Below are 22,228 nucleotides of genomic sequence, written 5' to 3' on the forward strand. Positions count from 1 at the left end.
AAAACAAAGCTTGAAAGGAATCTGATCTATAATTAAAAACAGACAGAACCCATCAGATGCATCAATATATTATACATTATCTCCATAAGGAAGAAAAGGTCAAAGTAAAGGTCAATATAAAGGTAAAGGTCAAGATAAAGATGAAGGTAAAGGTGAAAGCATATTTTAACCAGTTTCTGTAGTTTTTCCATGGGTGGTTTCCTCTGACCCAAACTCTAATCCCTCGCCTTAAATCTAACCTACCTTTGGGTCCTTTAACCAGTTTCATTTGTGTAACCATCTCCATGGGTGGCTTCCTCTGACCCAAACTCTAATCCCTCGCCTTAAACCTAACCTACCTTTGGGTCCTTTAACCAGTTTCATTTGTGTAACCATCTCCATGGGTGGTTTCCTCTGACCCAAACTCTAACCCCTCGCCTTAAACCTAACCTACCTTTGGGTCCTTTAACCAGTTTCATTTGTGTAACCATCTCCATGGGTGGTTTCCTCTGACCCAAACTCTAATCCCTCGCCTTAAACCTAACCTACCTTTGGGTCCTTTAACCAGTTTCATTTGTGTAACCATCTCCATGGGTGGTTTCCTCTGACCCAAACTCTAACCCCTCGCCTTAAACCTAACCTACCTTTGGGTCCTTTAACCAGTTTCATTTGTGTAACCATCTCCATGGGTGGTTTCCTCTGACCCAAACTCTAATCCCTCGCCTTAAACCTAACCTACCTTTGGGTCCTTTAACCAGTTTCATTTGTGTAACCATCTCCACGGGTGGTTTCCTCTGACCCAAACTCTAATCCCTCGCCTTAAACCTAACCTACCTTTGGGTCCTTTAACCAGTTTCATTTGTATAACCATCTCCATGGGTGGTTTCCTCTGACCCAAATTCTAATCCCTCGCCTTAAACCTAACCTACCTTTGGGTCCTTTAACCAGTTTCATTTGTGTAACCATCTCCATGGGTGGTTTCCTCTGACCCAAACTCTAATCCCTCGCCTGAAACCTAACCTACCTTTGGGTCCTTTAACCAGTTTCATTTGTGTAACCATCTCCATGGGTGGTTTCCTCTGACCCAAACTCTAATCCCTCGCCTTAAACCTAACCTACCTTTGGGTCCTTTAACCAGTTTCATTTGTGTAACCATCTCCACGGGTGGTTTCCTCTGACCCAAACTCTAATCCCTCGCCTTAAACCTAACCTACCTTTGGGTCCTTTAACCAGTTTCATTTGTATAACCATCTCCATGGGTGGTTTCCTCTGACCCAAATTCTAATCCCTCGCCTTAAACCTAACCTACCTTTGGGTCCTTTAACCAGTTTCATTTGTGTAACCATCTCCATGGGTGGTTTCCTCTGACCCAAACTCTAATCCCTCGCCTTAAACCTAACCTACCTTTGGGTCCTTTAACCAGTTTCATTTGTGTAACCATCTCCATGGGTGGTTTCCTCTGACCCAAACTCTAATCCCTCGCCTTAAACCTAACCTACCTTTGGGTCCTTTAACCAGTTTCATTTGTGTAACCATCTCCATGGGTGGTTTCCTCTGACCCAAACTCTAATCCCTCGCCTTAAACCTAACCTACCTTTGGGTCCTTTAACCAGTTTCATTTGTGTAACCATCTCCATGGGTGGTTTCCTCTGACCCAAACTCTAATCCCTCGCCTTAAACCTAACCTACCTTTGGGTCCTTTAACCAGTTTCATTTGTGTAACCATCTCCACGGGTGGTTTCCTCTGACCCAAACTCTAATCCCTCGCCTTAAACCTAACCTACCTTTGGGTCCTTTAACCAGTTTCATTTGTATAACCATCTCCATGGGTGGTTTCCTCTGACCCAAACTCTAATCCCTCGCCATAAAACTAACTTACCTTTGGGTCCTTTAACCAGTTTCATTTGTGTAACCATCTCCATGGGTGGTTTCCTCTGACCCAAACTCTAATCCCTCGCCTTAAACCTAACCTACCTTTGGGTCCTTTAACCAGTTTCATTTGTGTAACCATCTCCATGGGTGGTTTCCTCTGACCCAAACTCTAATCCCTCGCCTTAAACCTAACCTACCTTTGGGTCCTTTAACCAGTTTCATTTGTGTAACCATCTCCATGGGTGGTTTCCTCTGACCCAAACTCTAATCCCTTGCCTTAAACCTAACCTACCTTTGGGTCCTTTAACCAGTTTCATTTGTGTAACCATCTCCATGGGTGGTTTCCTCTGACCCAAACTCTAATCCCTCGCCTTAAACCTAACCTACCTTTGGGTCCTTTAACCAGTTTCATTTGTGTAACCATCTCCATGGGTGGTTTCCTCTGACCCAAACTCTAATCCCTCGCCTTAAACCTAACCTACCTTTGGGTCCTTTAACCAGTTTCATTTGTATAACCATCTCCATGGGTGGTTTCCTCTGACCCAAATTCTAATCCCTCGCCTTAAACCTAACCTACCTTTGGGTCCTTTAACCAGTTTCATTTGTGTAACCATCTCCATGGGTGGCTTCCTCTGACCCAAACTCTAATCCCTCGTCTTAAACCTAACCTACCTTTGGGTCTTTTAACCAGTTTCATTTGTGTAACCATCTCCATGGGTGGTTTCCTCTGACCCAAACTCTAATCCCTCGCCTTAAACCTAACCTACCTTTGGGTCCTTTAACCAGTTTCATTTGTGTAACCATCTCCATGGGTGGTTTCCTCTGACCCAAACTCTAATCCCTCGCCTTAAACCTAACCTACCTTTGGGTCCTTTAACCAGTTTCATTTGTGTAACCATCTCCATGGGTGGTTACCTCTGACCCAAACTCTAATCCCTCGCCTTAAACCTAACCTACCTTTGGGTCCTTTAACCAGTTTCATTTGTGTAACCATCTCCATGGGTGGCTTCCTCCGCAGGATGTAGAGTCGTACAACAGGCCCTGCCTCCTTCAAAGCTTCCACCGCCATGCTGTGTGTCACCTCTCGCACATCAACATCATTCACTAGTATGACACTGTCATTAACCCTGAAACAACATGATTATAACATTCACTAATATGACACTGTCATTAACCCTGAAACAACATGATTATAACATTCACTAGTATGACACTGTCATTAACCCGGAAACATCATGATTATAACATTCACTAGTATGACACTGTTATTAACCGTGAAACAACATGATTATAACATTCACTAGTATGACACTGTCATTAACCCTGAAACAACATGATTATAACATTCACTAGTATGACACTGTCATTAACCCTGTAACAACATGATTATAACATTCACTTGTATGACACTGTCATTAACCCTGAAACAACATGATTATAACATAAACTAATATGACACTGTCATTAACCGTGAAACAACATGATTATAACATTCACTAGTATGACACTGTCATTAACCTTGAAACAACATGATTATAACATTCACTAGTATGACACTGTCATATGTCGTGTGGGTGTATATGTGTTGTGTGGGTGTATATGTGTTGTGTGGGTGTATATGTGTTGTATGGGTGTATATGTGTTGTGTGGGTGTATATGTGTTGTATGGGTGTAAATGTGTGGGTGTATATGTGTTGTATGGGTGTATATGTGTGGGTGTATATGTGTTGTGTGGGTGTATATGTGTGGGTGTATATGTGTGGGTGTATATGTGTTGTGTGGGTGTATATGTGTTGTGTGGGTGTATATGTGTTGTGTGGGTGTATATGTGTGGGTGTATATGTGTTGTGTGGGTGTATATGTGTTGTATGGGTGTATATGTGTTGTGTGGGTGTTTATGTGTTGTATGGGTGTTTATGTGTTGTATGGGTGTATTTGTATTGTATGGGTGTATATGTGTTGTATGGGTGTTTATGTGTTGTATGGGTGTATATGTGTTGTATGGGTGTATATGTGTTGTGTGGGTGTACATGTGTGGGTGTATATGTGTTGTGTGGGTATATATGTGTGGGTGTATATGTGTTGTGTGGGTGTATATGTGTGGGTGTATATGTGTTGTGTGGGTGTATATGTGTTGTGTGGGTGTATATGTTTTGTATGGGTGTATATGTGTTGTGTGGGTGTTTATGTGTTGTATGGGTGTATATGTGTGGGTGTATATGTGCTGTATGGGTGTATATGTGTGGGTGTTTATGTGTTGTATGGGTGTATATGTGTGGGTGTATATGTATGGGTGTATATGTGTTGTGTGGGTGTATATGTGTTGTATGGGTGTATATGTGTTGTGTGGGTGTATATGTGTTGTGTGGGTGTATATGTGTTGTATGGGTGTATATGTGTTGTATGGGTGTATATGTGTGGGTGTTTATGTGTTGTATGGGTGTATATGTGTGGGTGTATATGTATGGGTGTTTATGTGTTGTATGGGTGTATATGTGTTGTATGGGTGTATATGTGTTGTGTGGGTGTATATGTGTTGTGTGGGTGTTTATGTGTTGTATGGGTGTATATGTTTTGTATGGGTGTATATGTGTTGTATGGGTGTATATGTGTTGTATGGGTGTATATGTGTGGGTGTTTATGTGTTGTATGGGTGTATATGTGTGGGTTTATATGTATGGGTGTTTATGTGTTGTATGGGTGTATATGTGTTGTATGGGTGTATATGTGTTGTGTGGGTGTTTATGTGTTGTATGGGTGTATATGTGTTGTATGGGTGTATATGTGTTGTATGGGTGTATATGTGTGGGTGTTTATGTGTTGTATGGGTGTATATGTGTGGGTGTATATGTGTTGTATGGGTGTATATGTGTTGTATGGGTGTATATGTGTTGTATGGGTGTATATGTGTTGTATGGGTGTATATGTGTTGTGTGGGTGTTTATGTGTTGTATGGGTGTATATGTGTGGGTGTTTATGTGTTGTATGGGTGTATATGTGTGGGTGTATATGTGTTGTATGGGTGTATATGTGTTGTATGGGTGTATATGTGTTGTGTGGGTGTATATGTGTTGTATGGGTGTATATGTGTGGGTGTATATGTGTTTTATGGGTGTATATGTGTTGTGTGGGTGTATATGTGTTGTATGGGTGTATATGTGTGGGTGTATATGTGTTGTGTGGGTGTATATGTGTTGTATGGGTGTATATGTGTTGTGTGTGTGTATACCTGAGTCTCCCGTCCTGTGCGGCAGCTCCTCCAGGTATGATCTTGGTGATGAAGATCGATGGGTCATCTCCAACGTGGGGGTTGTCTGTTCCTCCTGCTATGCTGAACCCCAGGCCAGCATTACCCTACACACACACATCCACACACACACACACACACACACACACACACACACACACACACATATACACACATATAAACAGTAACACCATGGAGTAGTAATTATAGTAACAGTGTATAAGTAGTAACTATAGTGACAGTGTGTGAGTAGTAACTATAGTAACGTATGATTAGTAACTAGTGTAACAGTTAAAGTAGTAACTATGGTAACAGTTTTATGAGTAGTAACTATAGTGACAGTATGAAGTAGTAACTATAGTAACAGTGTATGAGTAGTAACTATAGTAACAGTAAAGTATTATATTAATAGTGAAGAGTCTCACCCTCTCCAGTGTAATCTCTTCATACTCCACCTCTCCTTCTGATCCATTCATCTACATAGAGAGAACAGAGATTAACGTTGTGACCACTGTTAACAGATATTATTGTATCTCAAACTTGACTGGTAGTTTACCGGTTAAAGAGTTGAATGGAAGATTTGCTGATTCACATCCCAGAGCCGATGCAGTAATCTGTCAATGTGTTGAACTATAAACCCTAAAGACTCCAGGGACTAATCCCTTAATGACCCTAAAGCAGTAATCTGTCAATGTGTTGAACTATGAACCCTAAAGAATCCAGGGCCTAATCCCTGAGTGACTCTAACGCAGTAATCTGTCAATGTGTTGAACTATGAACCCTAAAGAATCCAGGGCCTAATCCCTGACTGACTCTAACGCAGTAATATGTCAATGTGTTGAACTATGAACCCCAAAGACTCCAGGGACTAATCCCTGACTGACTCTAACGCAGTAATCTGTCATTGTGTTGAACTATGAACCCCAAAGACTCCAGGGTCTAATCCCTGAGTGACTCTAATGCAGTAATCTGTCAATGTGTTGAACTATGAACCCTAAAGAATCCAGAGTCTAATCCCGACAGACTGGGATATGAAAAACACAACACTTTTACAGGAGAAATATAAGTACCTTTCCTTCGACCATTAAATGTTGTTGACTCATTTTGTACTTGTTCTTGTGGCTAACACATAACCTGGAGAGAAAACACTTCAAAGACCCACAATCACACTATCTAAACTTGACTCAGAAAGCCCTTTTCCTCATCCAAGTCTCTTGACAGGGATGAGCTGGCCAAACAGCGGCCCACTCACATTCATAATTAAAAGCTCCATTACACGGCCACAGCATTCTGGTGTTAGAGTCCTCCCACATTACACCCCAACAAATTACACGCCTCCTGAATCGTTGCTTTCTACGCCAAAAAATTACTTCACTATTGCATCATGAAATTCATTAAAAAACAGTGACAAAAACAACATATATTAAAATGTATAGGTGAGTCAACTCACCATCTGGAGCTTTTTAAAATATATGTCGACCAAGAAAAATCACAAAGACGTTGTCAATGTTTTATTCAAAACTACACACACAAAGTAGAACTCCGACCACGTGCCGATCTATCTTTCAACAGCTCATCTGTCTAAACAATTACTTTCTGCTTTGCAGTTTCAAAAAGAACTGACTGGCAACATTCACTAACAAAGCCAAAGGGTGAACTATTATAAAATACATCAACCAGATGTAAGTGTCTTGTGATTTCTTCTGAGCTCAGCTACAGGAGTTAAAATTTTATTTCCTTTGTCTTACTTTTTGAGTGTCTAGATAAAAATCATTAGGTACAAATACATTAATAAACAAATATAATTTGCATCTAAAATAACTGCATTTTCTCAAATTAACTGCGTTAGGCTGTTGCAAACAGAAAGACCTGCTTTGTACCAACCTGAATTACCCATTTATAGAAGGACAACTGATTCAATATTTCATAGAAATATGGAAACACGATTTTAAAGAGTCTTTCCTCTACTCCTCCACCTTCCCTCTCTTCTGTCATCCACCTCACCCTCATTGCAGGACAGCAGGAGATGGGGATGAGATGGGGATGAGATGAAGGGATGAGATTATGGGATGAGATGAAGGGATGAGATGAGGGGATGAGATGGGGATGAGATGGGGATGAGATGAGGGGATGAGATGAGGGGATGAGATAGGAGATGAGATGGGGATGAGATGGGTATGAGATGAAGGGATGAGATGAAGGGATGAGATGAAGGGATGAGATGGGGATGAGATGAAGGGATGAGATGGGGATGAGATGAAGGGATGAGATGAGGGGATGAGATAGGAGATGAGATAGGAGATGAGATGGGGATGAGATGGGTATGAGATGAAGGGATGAGATGAAGGGATGAGATGGGGATGAGATGGGGATGAGATGAAGGGATCTGATGAGGGGATGAGATAGGAGATGAGATAGGAGATGAGATGGGGAGGAGATGGGGATGAGATGAAGGGATGAGATGAGGGGATGAGATAGGAGATGAGATGGGGATGAGTTAAGGGGATGAAATCGGGATGAGATGAGGGGATGAGGTGAGGATGAGAAGAGATTAGTTAAGGGGATGAGATGGGGATGAGATGAGGATGAGATGAGGGGATGAGGTGAGGATGAGATGGAGATTAGTTAAGGGGATGAGGATGAGATTGGGATGAGATGAGGGGATGAGATAGGGGATGAGATGGGGGATGAGATGGGGATGAGTTAACCCTCTGAGGACGGATTAGGCGGTAGCTCCCACGCCCGGGGCGTATTTGCATAACAATTACATAGTATTACATATTTTCAAAACGGTTTGTAATAGAGAGATTCTGTTTAATTTGCTGTTTCAACGAGAGTCCGATGAAAACGCAGATGCGCTTTGTGTTTACTTGGCATATTTCCTTGTTGTTGTCATCCTATCCAAATGAAACCAAAACCTTGTGCACCTGACCAATGGATGGGCTGTTGAGTGACAGCATCCAATGGAAGGCTGTTGCCATGCAGAATAGTTTATTTTACCCAATCTGGGGAAGGTTTCTGTTGCGTATTTGATCCAATCATAAGGTTGCTGGGTGGGACGTAAGTTTTGTTTTCTTCATTTGCTCATTCTGACTGTAGAAGAGGTTGTAGCAGTATGTCAGCTTAGCTAGCATGCTAACTTAGCATTAGCGAACGTTTTAGCATTGTGTCCTTGCGTAACGCTAACTTGTTGAAAAGACAAAGAAAGGATTTGTGTTTTCAACAGCTTTATAAGTATTATTATTAGTATAAAATGGCAAAACGTAAAAACACTTTTACTAAATGTTGCCATAGTCCGTTATGGTTATCAAACGTTGGATAGCTGAGTTACCAGACAACAAAGGACGAATGCTAACAACAGGCTAATGCTAACGCAAGTACAGTCTGGTAAGTAACATCTAATAACCTATTTATCATGAAATAATGTAATACAAATGTGATCATTATAGATATTGTCTGCTTTGCGTATTTGGAATGGGAGATCTGTTTCACATGGCTGTGTGTGGTCTGAATTCAATCATATAGAAAATAATTATGGGTGTCATAATCATATTGTCCTGTATGCACATAAGGTGAATTATTATTTAATTGTTCTGTTCACTTTTATTGTGATACAATGCATATTTGTGTAAGAAATAGGGTTTGAAAAGTGTTTTTGGAATGTTTTTGGGTTGAGGTACCGGGGTGGTTGATTTCAATGAAAAATTGTGTCAAAAACATGTTGGACAAAAGGCAAATTATTTCATTTTTCTGTTCACATTCATTGTGAAGCCTTTTCTTACACAAATGTGCATTGTGTTTGCACAGAACATTTGTATTGGGAGTATCACTCCATATGAGTGTGTTATGGTCAGAATTCAATGATATATAGAAAAAATCTGATTTTGCTTATGAAATTATTTACTTAATGGTGCATTTTTCCCTAAAACACTACCTTATAAGAACATTAACATGCAAGCTTATATTAGCTGAGGTAATTTGGAATAATTTGATGCCAAATACACAATGATCGATTCACATTACATATTGTTTATAAGCCCAAATATAAAAGTAGTGACACCCAAACATTTTAAGCGCAGTACTCAGAGGGTTAAGGGGATGAGTTAAGGGGATGAAATGGGGATGAAATGAGGATGAGCTGAGGGGATGAGACAGGACAGGACAGAAAGATACTAGAAATCATCCATGGTGCTGTCTGACACTGACGAGAAACAGAGGGAGACAGAGAGAGAAAGAAACAGAGGGAGTGAGAGAGAAAGAAACAGAGGGAGACAGAGTAGAGGGTGAGAGAGGTATTGAAAGAGAGAGAGAAAAAGAGAAAGAGAGGAGAGAGGAGAAGAGAGAAATGAAAGAGATGTGGGAAGAAGTAGCAGAACAACAACACAGAGAGAAGAGAACAGGACTGAGAAAGACAAAGAAGTGAAAAAGAGAAAATTATGTGTGTGTTTGTATGTTTCCGCATTTTCTGTGTGTGTGTGTGTGTGTGTGTGGATGTGTGTGTGCTATTTTTTCTGTGTATGTGTGTGAGTGCATGTGGGTCTGCGCATTTTTCTGTCTGTGTGTGTATGTGTTTGCATGTTTCCACAATTTCTGTTTGTGTGTGTGTGTGTTTGTATGTGTGCACATTTTCTATGTGTGTGTGTGTGCGTGTTTTTCTGTGTGTGTGTGTGTTTTTTAGGTCAGTAGCCAGATCAACTTCAGGCCATTTCATACATACAACTTCCACTGTCATCCCTCTCTCTCCTGGCCACTCGTTACCATGACTACTCTCATAGCAACAGCTGCTGATCCCTTCAGGGGCCACAGTTACCTAGGCAACCACGGTGTCCATAGTAACCATCTCCATATCGTGCCACAACATTCTGCTTAATACACACATACACACACAAACACACACACAATTAGCATAAATGTATGTATAAATATCCAACCCCACATATAAGCATGATACTACTGATGAAACTACAGATACTACTGATGATACTACAGACACTACTGATGATACTACTGATACAACAGATACTACTGATGAAACTACAGATACTACTGATGATACTACAAATACTACTGATGATACTACTGATACAACAGTTACTACTGATGAAACTACAGATACTACTGATGATACTACAGATACTACTGATGATACTACAGATACTACTGACGATACTACTGATGATACTAGAGATTATACTGCTGATACAAATGATGATACACCACATTATGGGTGATACATGGGTGAGAACCTTAGCAGTAGAGGCCCATGCTACCTCCCCAACGCAAAAGGCTTACTATAGGTGCCTGATTTCCCAACTAAAAGACAGAGGATAATATAAATATTTAATACTATTCTCCTAAAAATCTACGTACATTTCACGTACCATGATGAACAGAAGCTTGTTATTAGGTTCAAACAAAACGTACCTGCAGTTACAAAACTTTGCTTAGCTTAACTTAGCTGCTTTTGGACCTGGATCATAACTGTATAACTGTAATCCTCTTTTGCTATAAACTGTGATGCTGCTCCTGTCATTGTAACATCAGATCTATCTATTTTCTCTTGCTTCTGCTGCTCAACAAAATATGTTTTTCAAGGGCACATATCATTATACAGTTGTGCTCGAAGGTTTGCATACCCTGGCTGAAATTGTGGCATTGATTTTGAAAATATTACTGATCATGCAAAAAAAAAAAAAAAAAAAACATATTTAAGGATAGTGATCATATAAAGCCATTTATTACCACATAGATGTTTGGCTCCTTTTTAAATCATAATGATAACAGAAATCACCTAAATGGCCCTGATCAAAAGTCTACATACCCTTGAATGTTTGGCCTTGTTACAGACACACAAGGTGAAACACAGGTGAAAATGGCAATTAAAGGTTAATATCCCACACCTGTGGCTTTTTAAATTGCAATTAGTGTCTGTGTATAAATAGTCAATGAGTTTGTTCGCTCACACGTGGAGGCACTGACCAGCCTAGATACAGAGCCATTGGGAGCAGAAAATAAATGTCAAAAGACTTGCAGAACAACGTAATGGAACTTTATAAAGATGGAAAAGGATATAAAAAGATATCCAAAGCATTGCAAATGCCAGTTAGTACTATTTAATCACTTATTAAGAAGTGGAAAATTCTGGGAAAATTCTAAGTTCAAGTAGACCAAGAAAGATTTCAGCCAAAACTGCCAGAAGAATTGTTGGGGAATCTTGTGAAAATTGATGGCAAGATGAATGCAGCATGTTATCACAAAATACTGTCATACACTTTGCATTCTTCTGCACGAAAGCTGCGCAATGACCCTAAGCATTGGCCGTTTTAACAGATAATTAGCCATTTGTGAATGACATAGATATAGTATCTATCAATATAGGTGACGATAACTAGTGATGGCCATTCGAGGCTTCATTACTGTTATTTTAGCAGCAGGATATTATGCTGGCAGCACTCAGATTTTCGTTATCACAATAAAAGCCATAATTGAAATGTATAAGGCAATATAGTTAACAATCTAGTCTGTGAAAAAGAACAGACAAGAATAACACTGGAACGGACATTAAACATAAAATGCACAGACAACATTGTTAACTAAATTAACTTATATAGTTCAATGATGGATGAGTTAGCATTGCTAGCATAATATCCTGCTGCTAGAAGAACGGTAATGGCCTCAAATGGGCATCACTCACAATCAATACATTTTGTCAAGTGAAAAGACGAGAGAACTGTGAAGCCTGTGAGGTGTTTGTCTATCCTGAACAAATCCTAATATCCACCAGAACCATTTTAGTTTAGCCTTCCTATTATGTAGCTCCGCTTACGCACAGGCAAAAATATGTTTTTCACTTCAATATCATCTAAATAGTATCTACTAAATTAATCATCATATACTTTTATTCAGATTGCTATAATTTTTTTAACCATAGGATAAACTTCTTGTGGGCCCCTGTGATTGGCTATCATGGGTGCAGCGCACCCTTTAAAGCTGTGATGATACACACACACACCATGTTACGGTGATGATACACACACACACCATGTTACGGTGATGATACACACACACACCACATTACGGTGATGATACACACACCATGTTACGGTGATGATACACACACACACCACATTACGGTGATGATACACACACACACCACATTACGGTGATGATACACACACACACCTCATTACGGTGATGATACACACACACACCACATTACGGTGATGATACACACACACACCACATTACGGTGATGATACACACACACACCACATTATGGTGATGATACACACACCACGTTACGATAATGATACACACACACACCACGTTACGATAATGATACACACACCATGTTACGATAATGATACACACACCACGTTACGAAGATGATACACACACCACGTTACGAAGATGATACACACACCACGTTACGAAGATGATACACACACACCACGTTACGATGATGATACACACACCACGTTACGATAATGATACACACACACACCACGTTATGGATGATGATACACACACCACGTTACGATAATGATACACACACACCATGTTACCGTGATAATACACACACACACCACATTATGGATGATGATACACACACACACACAATGAAAGAAAGAGGTGAGTGCAGAGGAGGTGTGGAGGAGGGAACAGTAGTGAAAGAGAGAAAGAAGAAATAGTGTTCTAGTTATGTAATACAGAGAGAAAAAACAGAGAACCAGACAGAGAGAGGATATATAGATGCATAGATATATAGATTATTGATATATAGATTATAGATATATAGATTATAGATATATAGATTATAGATTACGAGGAGAAAGGGGAGAGAAGACATATAGGAGAAGAGAACCAAACCAGAGGTCCATCAGCTACACAAAGGCAGAGCTCCTGTCAAAGCTTTCACCACATCACATGCGCATGTTTCCCACAGGTCATACGAATGTACAAGGAATTGATGAATGCCTTGTCAGCAAACAGCTAACACACCATCTGGAGTCCCCACAGTGTTTTCAGTTCAGTCAGGCTTCAGAGCTGGTCACAGCTGGATATCCACATCACTAGAGGGTCCTAAATGACATTCTGTCAAGTCTAAGGACTTTTATTCTGTCAACCATCACATCCTTATCATAATGAATAATTATAGAGCAACAGTCAAAAATGTTGTGCTTTTCATGAGTATCGGCCGTAAAGGTCCTGGCAGGCTTGATGCATCAGTAAAACACATGCTAATTACCAGACAATGGGTCGTGTGTAAATCATGTCTTATTCTACGGTATTATTCACAGGTTGTCAGAAGATTATGATAAAGAAGAATCAATAATGAATCCAAATTTTTTTTCTTTTTTTAAGCTATTTTAGCAAAAGACTATTTATATGCACAGCACAGATATGTTTATTTAAATTGCACAAGGAGTCATAAGGTTTATCCAAACAAAGCTGTAAACAACAGACAATTCACAAATCTGTCCAGGAGACGATCAATTATAATCACTATCCAGGGTCTCATAGTGTCCATCTTACCATCACCATCTTTGGTTGATTTGGATAAACAAACATGGCAGTGCCCACAACCTTCACAACCTTTGGGTTAAGTAACTTCTAGAGAGTTTTTACAGAATTATTTTGACATGGTAAGTTATATATACGAGCCACTAAGTTCATACATTTATGTGCCGTATTATATTTATTTAGGCAAAACCTTACCACAGGTAGATGCAATCAGAGCCAGGACGAACGTAAGTTTTTATAGGAATCATGGATTCAAACATCATATGAAATGAACTTCTCACATTGAGGACATGTAGTTATGACTGTTTGGGTTAAACGTGAGTGAATTACAGTGTGTTCAGACAGACCAGAGATTGTTGCGTAACTCGTAACTAAATAGTCTATTGATGGTTCTAAAGATGCTCTCTAATCCACTGTAGGGTGATCAATGTAGGGTGATCACTGTAGGGTGATCACTGTAGGGTGATCACTGTAGGGTGATCAATGTAGGGTGATCACTGTAGGGTGATCACTGTAGGGTGATCAATGTAGGGTGATCACTGTAGGGTGATCACTGTAGGGTGATCAATGTAGGGTGATCACTGTAGGGTTATCACTGTAGGGTGATCACTGTAGGGTGATCACTGTAGGGTGATCACTGTAGGGTGATCAATGTAGGGTGATCACTGTAGGGTTATCACTGTAGGGTGATCACTGTAGGGTGATCAATGTAGGGTCATCACATGGTGTGATCATATGAGTCAAAGGGTTATTAAGGACTTTTTCTTTGATTAAGAAGGAGTAAATGGGAGAGAGTTAATAAATAATGTACAATGAAAGCAGGAGATCTCATAGCAAAGATCAAGGATACTGCGTACTGAAATCATCCGGTACTATAATGAAATGGAAGAGGACTGAACTGAATATGTTTGTTCTAAAAATAACTTAAAGTAACAATGTTATAATTATTCATACATCATTTACAAATCATCCCTAAGTGCCTTTGTTGCACTTAACAATCGATTAGTGATGCCAGTAAAACAAAACCAAAGCCTGGACTGTTGTCAGTCAGGCTATGTAAGTCTGGTGGGTGTGATTTGTGTGGTGGCAGGGTGGTGTTGGTGGAGTGCAATTTGTGTGGTGGCAGGGTGGTGTTGGTGGAGTGCAATTTGTGTGGTGGCAAGGTGGTGTTGGTGGAGTGTAATTTGTGTGGTGGCAAGGTGGTGTTGGTGGAGTGTAATTTGTGTGGTGGCAGGGTGGTGTTTGTGGAGTGTGATTTGTGTGGTGGCAGGGTGGTGTTGGTGGAGTGTAATTTGTGTGGTGGCAAGGTGGTGTTGGTGGAGTGTAATTTGTGTGGTGGCAGGGTGGTGTTTGTGGAGTGTGATTTGTGTGGTGGCAGGGTGGTGTTGGTGGAGTGTAATTTGTGTGGTGGCAGGGTGGTGTTGGTGGAGTGTAATTTGTGTGGTGGCAGGGTGGTGTTGGTGGAGTGTAATTTGTGTGGTGGCAAGGTGGTGTTGGTGGAGTGTGATACGTTTGGCAGTGATGGTGTTGGTGGAGTGTAATTTGTGTGGTGGCAGGGTGGTGTTGGTGGAGTGTGATACGTTTGGCAGTGATGGTGTTGGTGTAGTGTGATACGTTTGGCAGTGATGGTGTTGGTGGAGTGTGATATGTTTGGCAGGGATGGTGTTGGTGTAGTGTGATGTGTTTTGCAGGGATGGTGTTGGTGGAGTGTGATACGTTTGGCAGTGATGGTGTTGGTGGAGTGTGATGTGTTTTGCAGGGATGGTGTTGGTGGAGTGTGATGTGTTTTGCAGGGATGGTGTTGGTGGAGTGTGATACGTTTGGCAGTGATGGTGTTGGTGGAGTGTGATGTGTTTTGCAGGGATGGTGTTGGAGGGTTATACGTTTGGCAGTGATGGTGTTGGTGGAGTGTGATTCGTTTGGCAGTGATGGTGTTGGTGGAGTGTGATACGTTTGGCAGTGATGGTGTTGGTGGAGTGTGATTCGTTTGGCAGTGATGGTGTTGGTGGAGTGTGATGTGTTTTGCAGGGATGGTGTTGGTGGAGTGTGATGTGTTTTGCAGGGATGGTGTTGGTGGAGTGTGATTCGTTTGGCAGTGATGGTGTTGGTGGAGTGTGATGTGTTTTGCAGGGATGGTGTTGGTGGAGTGTGATTCGTTTGGCAGTGATGGTGTTGGTGGAGTGTGATGTGTTTTGCAGGGATGGTGTTGGTGGAGTGTGATTCGTTTGGCAGTGATGGTGTTGGTGGAGTGTGATGTGTTTTGCAGGGATGGTGTTGGTGGAGTGTGATTCGTTTGGCAGTGATGGTGTTGGTGGAGTGTGATGTGTTGTGCAGGGATGGTGTTGGTGGAGTGTGATTCGTTTGGCAGTGATGGTGTTGGTGGAGTGTGATGTGTTGTGCAGGGATGGTGTTGGTGGAGTGTGATTCGTTTGGCAGTGATGGTGTTGGTGGAGTGTGATGTGTTGTGCAGGGATGGTGTTGGTGGAGTGTGATTCGTTTGGCAGTGATGGTGTTGGTGGAGTGTGATTCGTTTGGCAGTGTTCCATAAGTGAAGGGTCACCAACCTTATATGAACAAAATCTAACCTGACCCCCAAAACACATTCTTATCCCTAAATCTAACCTGACCCCCAAAACACATTCTTAACCATAAATCTAACCTAAACTCCAATGTTTAATTTCATTTAGCATGCACTTCAACAAATCAACAATATTACGTTGGGTTGTGTAGCGGGTTGAGTAGTGGTTTTGGTTGAGTAGCAAGTTCAGGAGTGGGTTTACTAGCGGGTTGGACCGCGGGTTCAGAAGTGGTTTGAGTAGGTGGTTGGGCAGCTGATTGAGTAGTAGGTTGGACCGCGGGTTCAGTAGTGGGTTGAGTAGTAGGTTGGACCGTGGGTTCAGTAGTGGGTTGAGTAGGGGGTTGGGTAGCTGACTGAGTAGTGGTTGGGTAGCGGGTTGAGTAGTGGGTTGGACCGTGGGTCATTTGGGTTTATGGCGTATGGTTGATGGAGAAGCCACTAGGGGATAAACAGTAGCAGCGGGACTGTGTGTGGTAATATATGGGTGTGTGTAAAAATGTATAAGTGTGTGTGGGCAGTGCTTACATTCAATACTGAAGGGACAGTCCAAACAGAGAGCTTTGATAACCACTGACATTTGATACTCTTATATTTGACAGCCTTGTTTAACCATCATATGATCTGGGGGTTGGGAGGATTACAGACTGGAGGTACATGTGATAGTATAGAGGATAGTCTATGACTTGGGTGGGGTCATGTGATAGTATAGAGGATAGTCTATGACTTGGGTGAGGTCATGTGATAGTATAGAGGATAGTCTATGACTTGGGTGGGGTCATGTGATAGTATAAAGGATAGTCAATGACTTGGGTGGGGTCATGTGATAGTATAAAGGATAGTCAATGACTTGGGTGGGGTCATGTGAGAGTATAGAGGATAGTCTATGACTTGGGTGGGGTCATGTGATAGTATAAAGGATAGTCAATGACTTGGGTGGGGTCATGTGAGGGTATAGAGGTTAGTCTATGACTTGGGTGGGGTCATGTGAGGGTATAGAGGTTAGTCTATGACTTGGGTGGGGTCATGTGAGGGTATAGAGGTTAGTCTATGACTTGGGTGAGGTCATGTGAGAGTATAGAGGATAGTCAATGACTTGGGTGGGGTCATGTGAGGGTATAGAGGTTAGTCTATTGACTTGGGTGGGGTCATGTGAGGGTATAGAGGTTAGTCTATGACTTGGGTGGGGTCATGTGATAGTATAGAGGATAGTCTATGACTTGGGTGGGGTCATGTGATAGTATAGAGGATAGTCTATGACTTGGGTGGGGTCATGTGATAGTATAGAGGATAGTCTTTGACTTGGTACCTGGGCTGAATGCGGCCCGTTGAGTCATTCTATCCGGGCCACGATTCATCCAAAACATTACAAATAATACAAAGTACAAATATTTGACAAGCTCTGCAGATTACTTTACTGCACCGTATTTATTTTATTTCAAATTAAAAGTCCTGTGGCACTCCCAGTAATAAGTATAGTAGTATCAAACAGTCTGTATAAAATACTTTTAAGCTGAAAAAAAGCCTTTTTACGTTGCTATGATATGTAACTATGGACGAGCACCACAATCCATGCATGTAAGTTATCATTTGCTGGCTAAAATGAGCCTGTATAAGAAACGTTGATAACGAAAACAGGGCATTTGAAAAAGAATGGACGGAAAAAATATTTATTTACAGATGTCGCAGATAAAGCAACTTGTTTAATATGTAAAGCAAACATTGCAGTTTTTACAAACTGTAGAGGCACTTCCAGAGCAAGCATGCCGCCAAATCCAAAAAACTGTCACCCGGTGCTAAAATTCAAAAAGCCCAAGCACATATCCAGCCTCACTGACGAACATCTTGCAGCAGAACCGCACACTGCTTCAACAGAACCGCACATCGCTTTGACAGAACAGCACACCGCTTCGACAGAACTGCACACCGCTTCGACAGAACCGCACACTGCTTCAACAGAACCGCACACTGCTTCAACAGAACCACACACTGCTTCAACAGAACCACACACCGCTTTAACAGAACCGCACACTACTTCAACAGAAATGACTCCTGACTTCACCTCACTTGTCAACACCCATACGAGGCTCTCCTGTTCATATTGAGCGAGTGGCCCTAAAATTTATTTCTTGGGTCTGGGCTGTTGGAATCGCTGTCGTTAAAAGCACGTAGTACAAAAAATATACTGTATGAAGTTAGATGACAGCAATTATACCAACATTTGCTTTGAGTGAACATCTTCAGAAGTAATTTCATAGACTTATGTCTGCCCTAATAACTGCTGTTATATATCTCATGTAATATAGCCCACTCTGTCAAGTTTAAAGTTACGTTTTAAGGCAAATGTGTTTTGCATCCGTTGAGTAACCTTGAAAAGGGATTTCTTAGGCCTTTGCCTGCCATAATAACAGCTCTTAACAGAGTATAATACAAAAAAAACATTTTTAAGGTAAATTAAGTTGGATTATGAAAATGGTGTTGCATAGAATAGAAATATTAATAAATATAATATGCAAGTAAACAGAGTTTGCAATGCCGGTGATCTTTTAAGCATGTTGGTTAAAAAGGTAATCTGGCCTGCAATGCTCTCAGGGATTTTCAATGTGAAAAATATTGCCCATAATTTGGGTAGCATAGTCTATGACTTGGGTGTAGTCATGTTATAGTATAGAGGATAGTCTATGACTTGGGTGTAGTCATGTTATAGTATAGAGGATAGTCTATGACTTGGGTGTAGTCATGTTATAGTATAGAGGATAGTCTATGACTTGGGTGTAGTCATGTTATAGTATAGAGGATAGTCTATGACTTGGGTGTAGTCATGTTATAGTATAGAGGATAGTCTAAGACCTGGGTGTAGTCATGTTATAGTATAGAGGATAGTCTATGACTTGGGTGTAGTCATGTTATAGTATAGAGGATAGTCTATGACTTGGGCGATAGAATATCCTGGTGGAATTATTGACAGCAAGCAAACAAACTCTCAAAAGTATAATGAAAGGAAACTGCAATTATATTTTTCTTCTCTGCTCTAAATGAAGTGTGTTTGATTGAACAGAACCACATACACAGACAAACATGCATTTATACACACACACACAGAGAGAGAGAGAAAGAGAGAGAGCGACATGCTGTAGTATAGAATAACTGTGATGAATCTATAAGAAAACTATCCACTCCACTGATCCTCTGGGAGACAGTTTGGAAACACACAAGGTGTGTATGTGTTCCCACGCTGCAACAGACGCTGATGAGATCATGGAGATCGCTGGCCAATCAGCTTAGAGGGATGCCTCCTGGGCATGAACTCATAAACAACACACACACGTACACTCACACTCACACACACACATATATACATACACACACTTTGTGCCTGTGAATAACTGGAGTGTGATTTTGAATATGCTGCTGTTTTCAAGGGAGAGAGAAGGGACAGGATGGAGAGAGAGAGAATGAGAGAGAGAGAGAGAAATACATAGAAAAGCTAACTGAATATACTGTGTATATAGAAACCTCTATTAATCTAGCTGTACCACACACACCCACACCTCTTTCTCTGTCTTACCAGCATCCGTTGTCGTTGTTTCTTGGCCTTCCTAACGTTTTGAATGAACCGGCGGCCCATCTTCTTAGCGTACCACACGGACACAAACATCCCGCCAACCAGGGTTTTGCCGGAGATTGGCTAACCAAACTAACCGCACTTCAGCTGCCGGGGAAAGGGCGCCAGGGGGATGCTCGTTACCAACTCTATATATGACATAAATAACAGCTTCCGATTCAACTGACACTGGAGTCTCGGTTGGTAACGCGCTGCGCGCAGACAATAAGAAACGGATCAGTAAAAATTGGTGGGTTAATTAAGAACGGATGACGCGCAAAGTGCCCTTTCTTCAGTCATTTGTTCCCTCGAGCCTCGCGGTTACAATAGTCTGATGTCGTCTGGGTAAATCCGTGTTCCTACTCCACTCAACCGACCTACTGTCCCCGGCACCCTGGTCGTGACTGACTGTCCTCTGCTCTCCAGTACCGCGGGCGCATGAGAGGCGACAGAGAGCGGAGTAGGTAGGTTAAATCAATTCCGCCTTCCTTTACCGTGCTCAGCAGACCTACGGACGGACTGACCGTCTGTGTAGTGACGTAAACGATGAGATTCTCCCAGACAACCTGAGTTCACACTGCTGTTAACCCGTTCATCCTTCAGCGAGGTTGCTGTCTTTCCCCGGCTGGTTCCTTATTCCTTTTGAGCTTGCCATTAATTCACGGACAGAGAATGGTGACGGAGGGTGTTTATTCTGTTCTTCTCTCAGCTGGCGCGCGCTATCTCTCCATCTCTCCCCTCATACATCTCTCGGCGCTCATGGCGATTCCTCTCTTTCCTACACGGTAAATGTTTGTCAGCTTCTCTCTTGCTTGTGCTCACTCCCTCTCTTACTCCATCTCTCTCCTCACTCTCTCCCTCGGTTTAGAATCTTCCTCTCTGTAACAACGTTTCTGTCAAATTGAAATCAACTCACTGATTCACTAAATAAAAAGAAGAGAGGAAGATGGGGTAAAGGGGAGGAGAGGAAGAGCTGTATAGAGTATATTATAATAGAAACAGATGGAGCCTTAGGGAATACACACACACACAGACATAATTACTCCAGTACAACAGACACACACACACAGACATAATTACTCCAGTATAACAGACACACACACACACACACACATAATTATTCCAGTACAACACACACAGACAGACAGACAGACACACACACACACACACACACATATATAAACATATATTCACAAACACACGCACATACGTACATAGATATACATGCATACATTATTATGCACACACACGTACACAACACACACACACACTAACTGTGAAGCAGTCAGTTTCTTTTTAAATTCACCATTTTGTTCTTCTCTCTCTCTTCTGTTCCTCTCCGTTTCGTTTCGTTCCCTTGCTCCTCTCTCCTCCCTCAATCCCTCTCTCCCAAAAAACCCTCAATGGGTAGCGCTGTTGCCATGGTCACCAACATCCTGATGGTTGCTATGGCGATAGCTCAGCCAAAGAACGAACGTGTGTGCGTGTGTCTGTAAAAAGACATTCTACCCTTTCGCTCTCTTTCTGACACTCTCTCTCCTTCATCCCTCTATTCATCCATCCCTCTATTCATCCATCCAATGCTCTCTTTCTGTCCTCCTCCTTCAATCTGCTCTCCTCCACTCTCTTCCTGTCCTCCTCCTTCAATCTGCTCTCCTCCACTCTCATTCTCTCTCTGCCTGTAGGGTGAAGGGCAGATGGAAGTGCTGGCTACCTCAGGGTAATACCCCCGACACACATACTACCCCCCATCCATATTCCTATACTGTACATCCATCTGTCTGTGTAGCCAGTAGGATCTCGATGCTGCAGTTCTCTGTCTGAACACTGGAGGGCGCTAACGCACCGTTACAAATCCCATTACAGTCAGACAGGCCAACAGACGTGTGTGTGTGTTTGTGTACCATGATAGGTGCCAGGTTTGTGTATCCGTCCAGCTGTGATTGGTTGAACTCTCCGCTGCGTCCAGAGGTCAGGTGGGCAGGGCTATGGTCCAGGGGCGGAGACTCCTCATCTTGATAACGGTACTTCTACAACATTAAAGAACAGGATAAGAGACTCTTATAACAAATACAGCATTAAAGAACAATATACGAGACTGTTATAACTAATACAACATTAAAGAACAGGATAAGAGACTGTTATAACTAATACAACATTAAATAACATGGTATTACTGATGTAGAGAGGGTGATATGAAAGGTTATTGCTGTGGTTTTACTAATGTAGAGGACAAATAGAGGGGTAAAGGTTTGGTATTACTGATGTAGAGAGGAGATATAGATGGTTAAAGGTGTGGTATTACTGATATAGACAGTTAAAGGTGTGATATTACTGATGTAGAGAGGAGATATAGATGATTAAAGGTGTGGTATTACTGATATAGCGAGGAGATATAGATGGTTAAAGGTGTGGTATTACTGATATA

General features: G+C 41.5%; 1 protein-coding gene across 7 annotated transcripts in view; it reads right to left on the reverse strand.

Moving 5' to 3' along the window:
* Nucleotides 1–22,228, reverse strand: part of dlg4b (discs, large homolog 4b (Drosophila)) — an 80,749-nt gene that overhangs the window by 18,813 nt on the left and 39,708 nt on the right. For 5 of the 7 annotated variants that reach the window (XM_029117592.2, XM_013131319.4, XM_034290499.1 and 2 more), the window contains 4 exons: nt 21,705–21,830; nt 5,524–5,574; nt 5,081–5,205; nt 2,809–2,978 (listed from right to left, as the gene is read on the reverse strand). In XM_029117592.2, the coding sequence (XP_028973425.2) occupies nt 2,809–2,978; nt 5,081–5,205; nt 5,524–5,574; nt 21,705–21,830 (472 nt within the window). Of the gene's footprint in view, nt 1–2,808; nt 2,979–5,080; nt 5,206–5,523; nt 5,575–19,764; nt 20,726–21,106; nt 21,399–21,704; nt 21,831–22,228 lie in introns of those variants that run through there. The other 2 variants (XM_034290502.1, XM_034290501.1) reach the window with 2 other exon arrangements.

The sequence above is a fragment of the Esox lucius genome, chromosome 24 (genome assembly GCF_011004845.1).
Source record: "Esox lucius isolate fEsoLuc1 chromosome 24, fEsoLuc1.pri, whole genome shotgun sequence".
NCBI classification, from domain to species: Eukaryota; Metazoa; Chordata; class Actinopteri; order Esociformes; family Esocidae; genus Esox; species Esox lucius.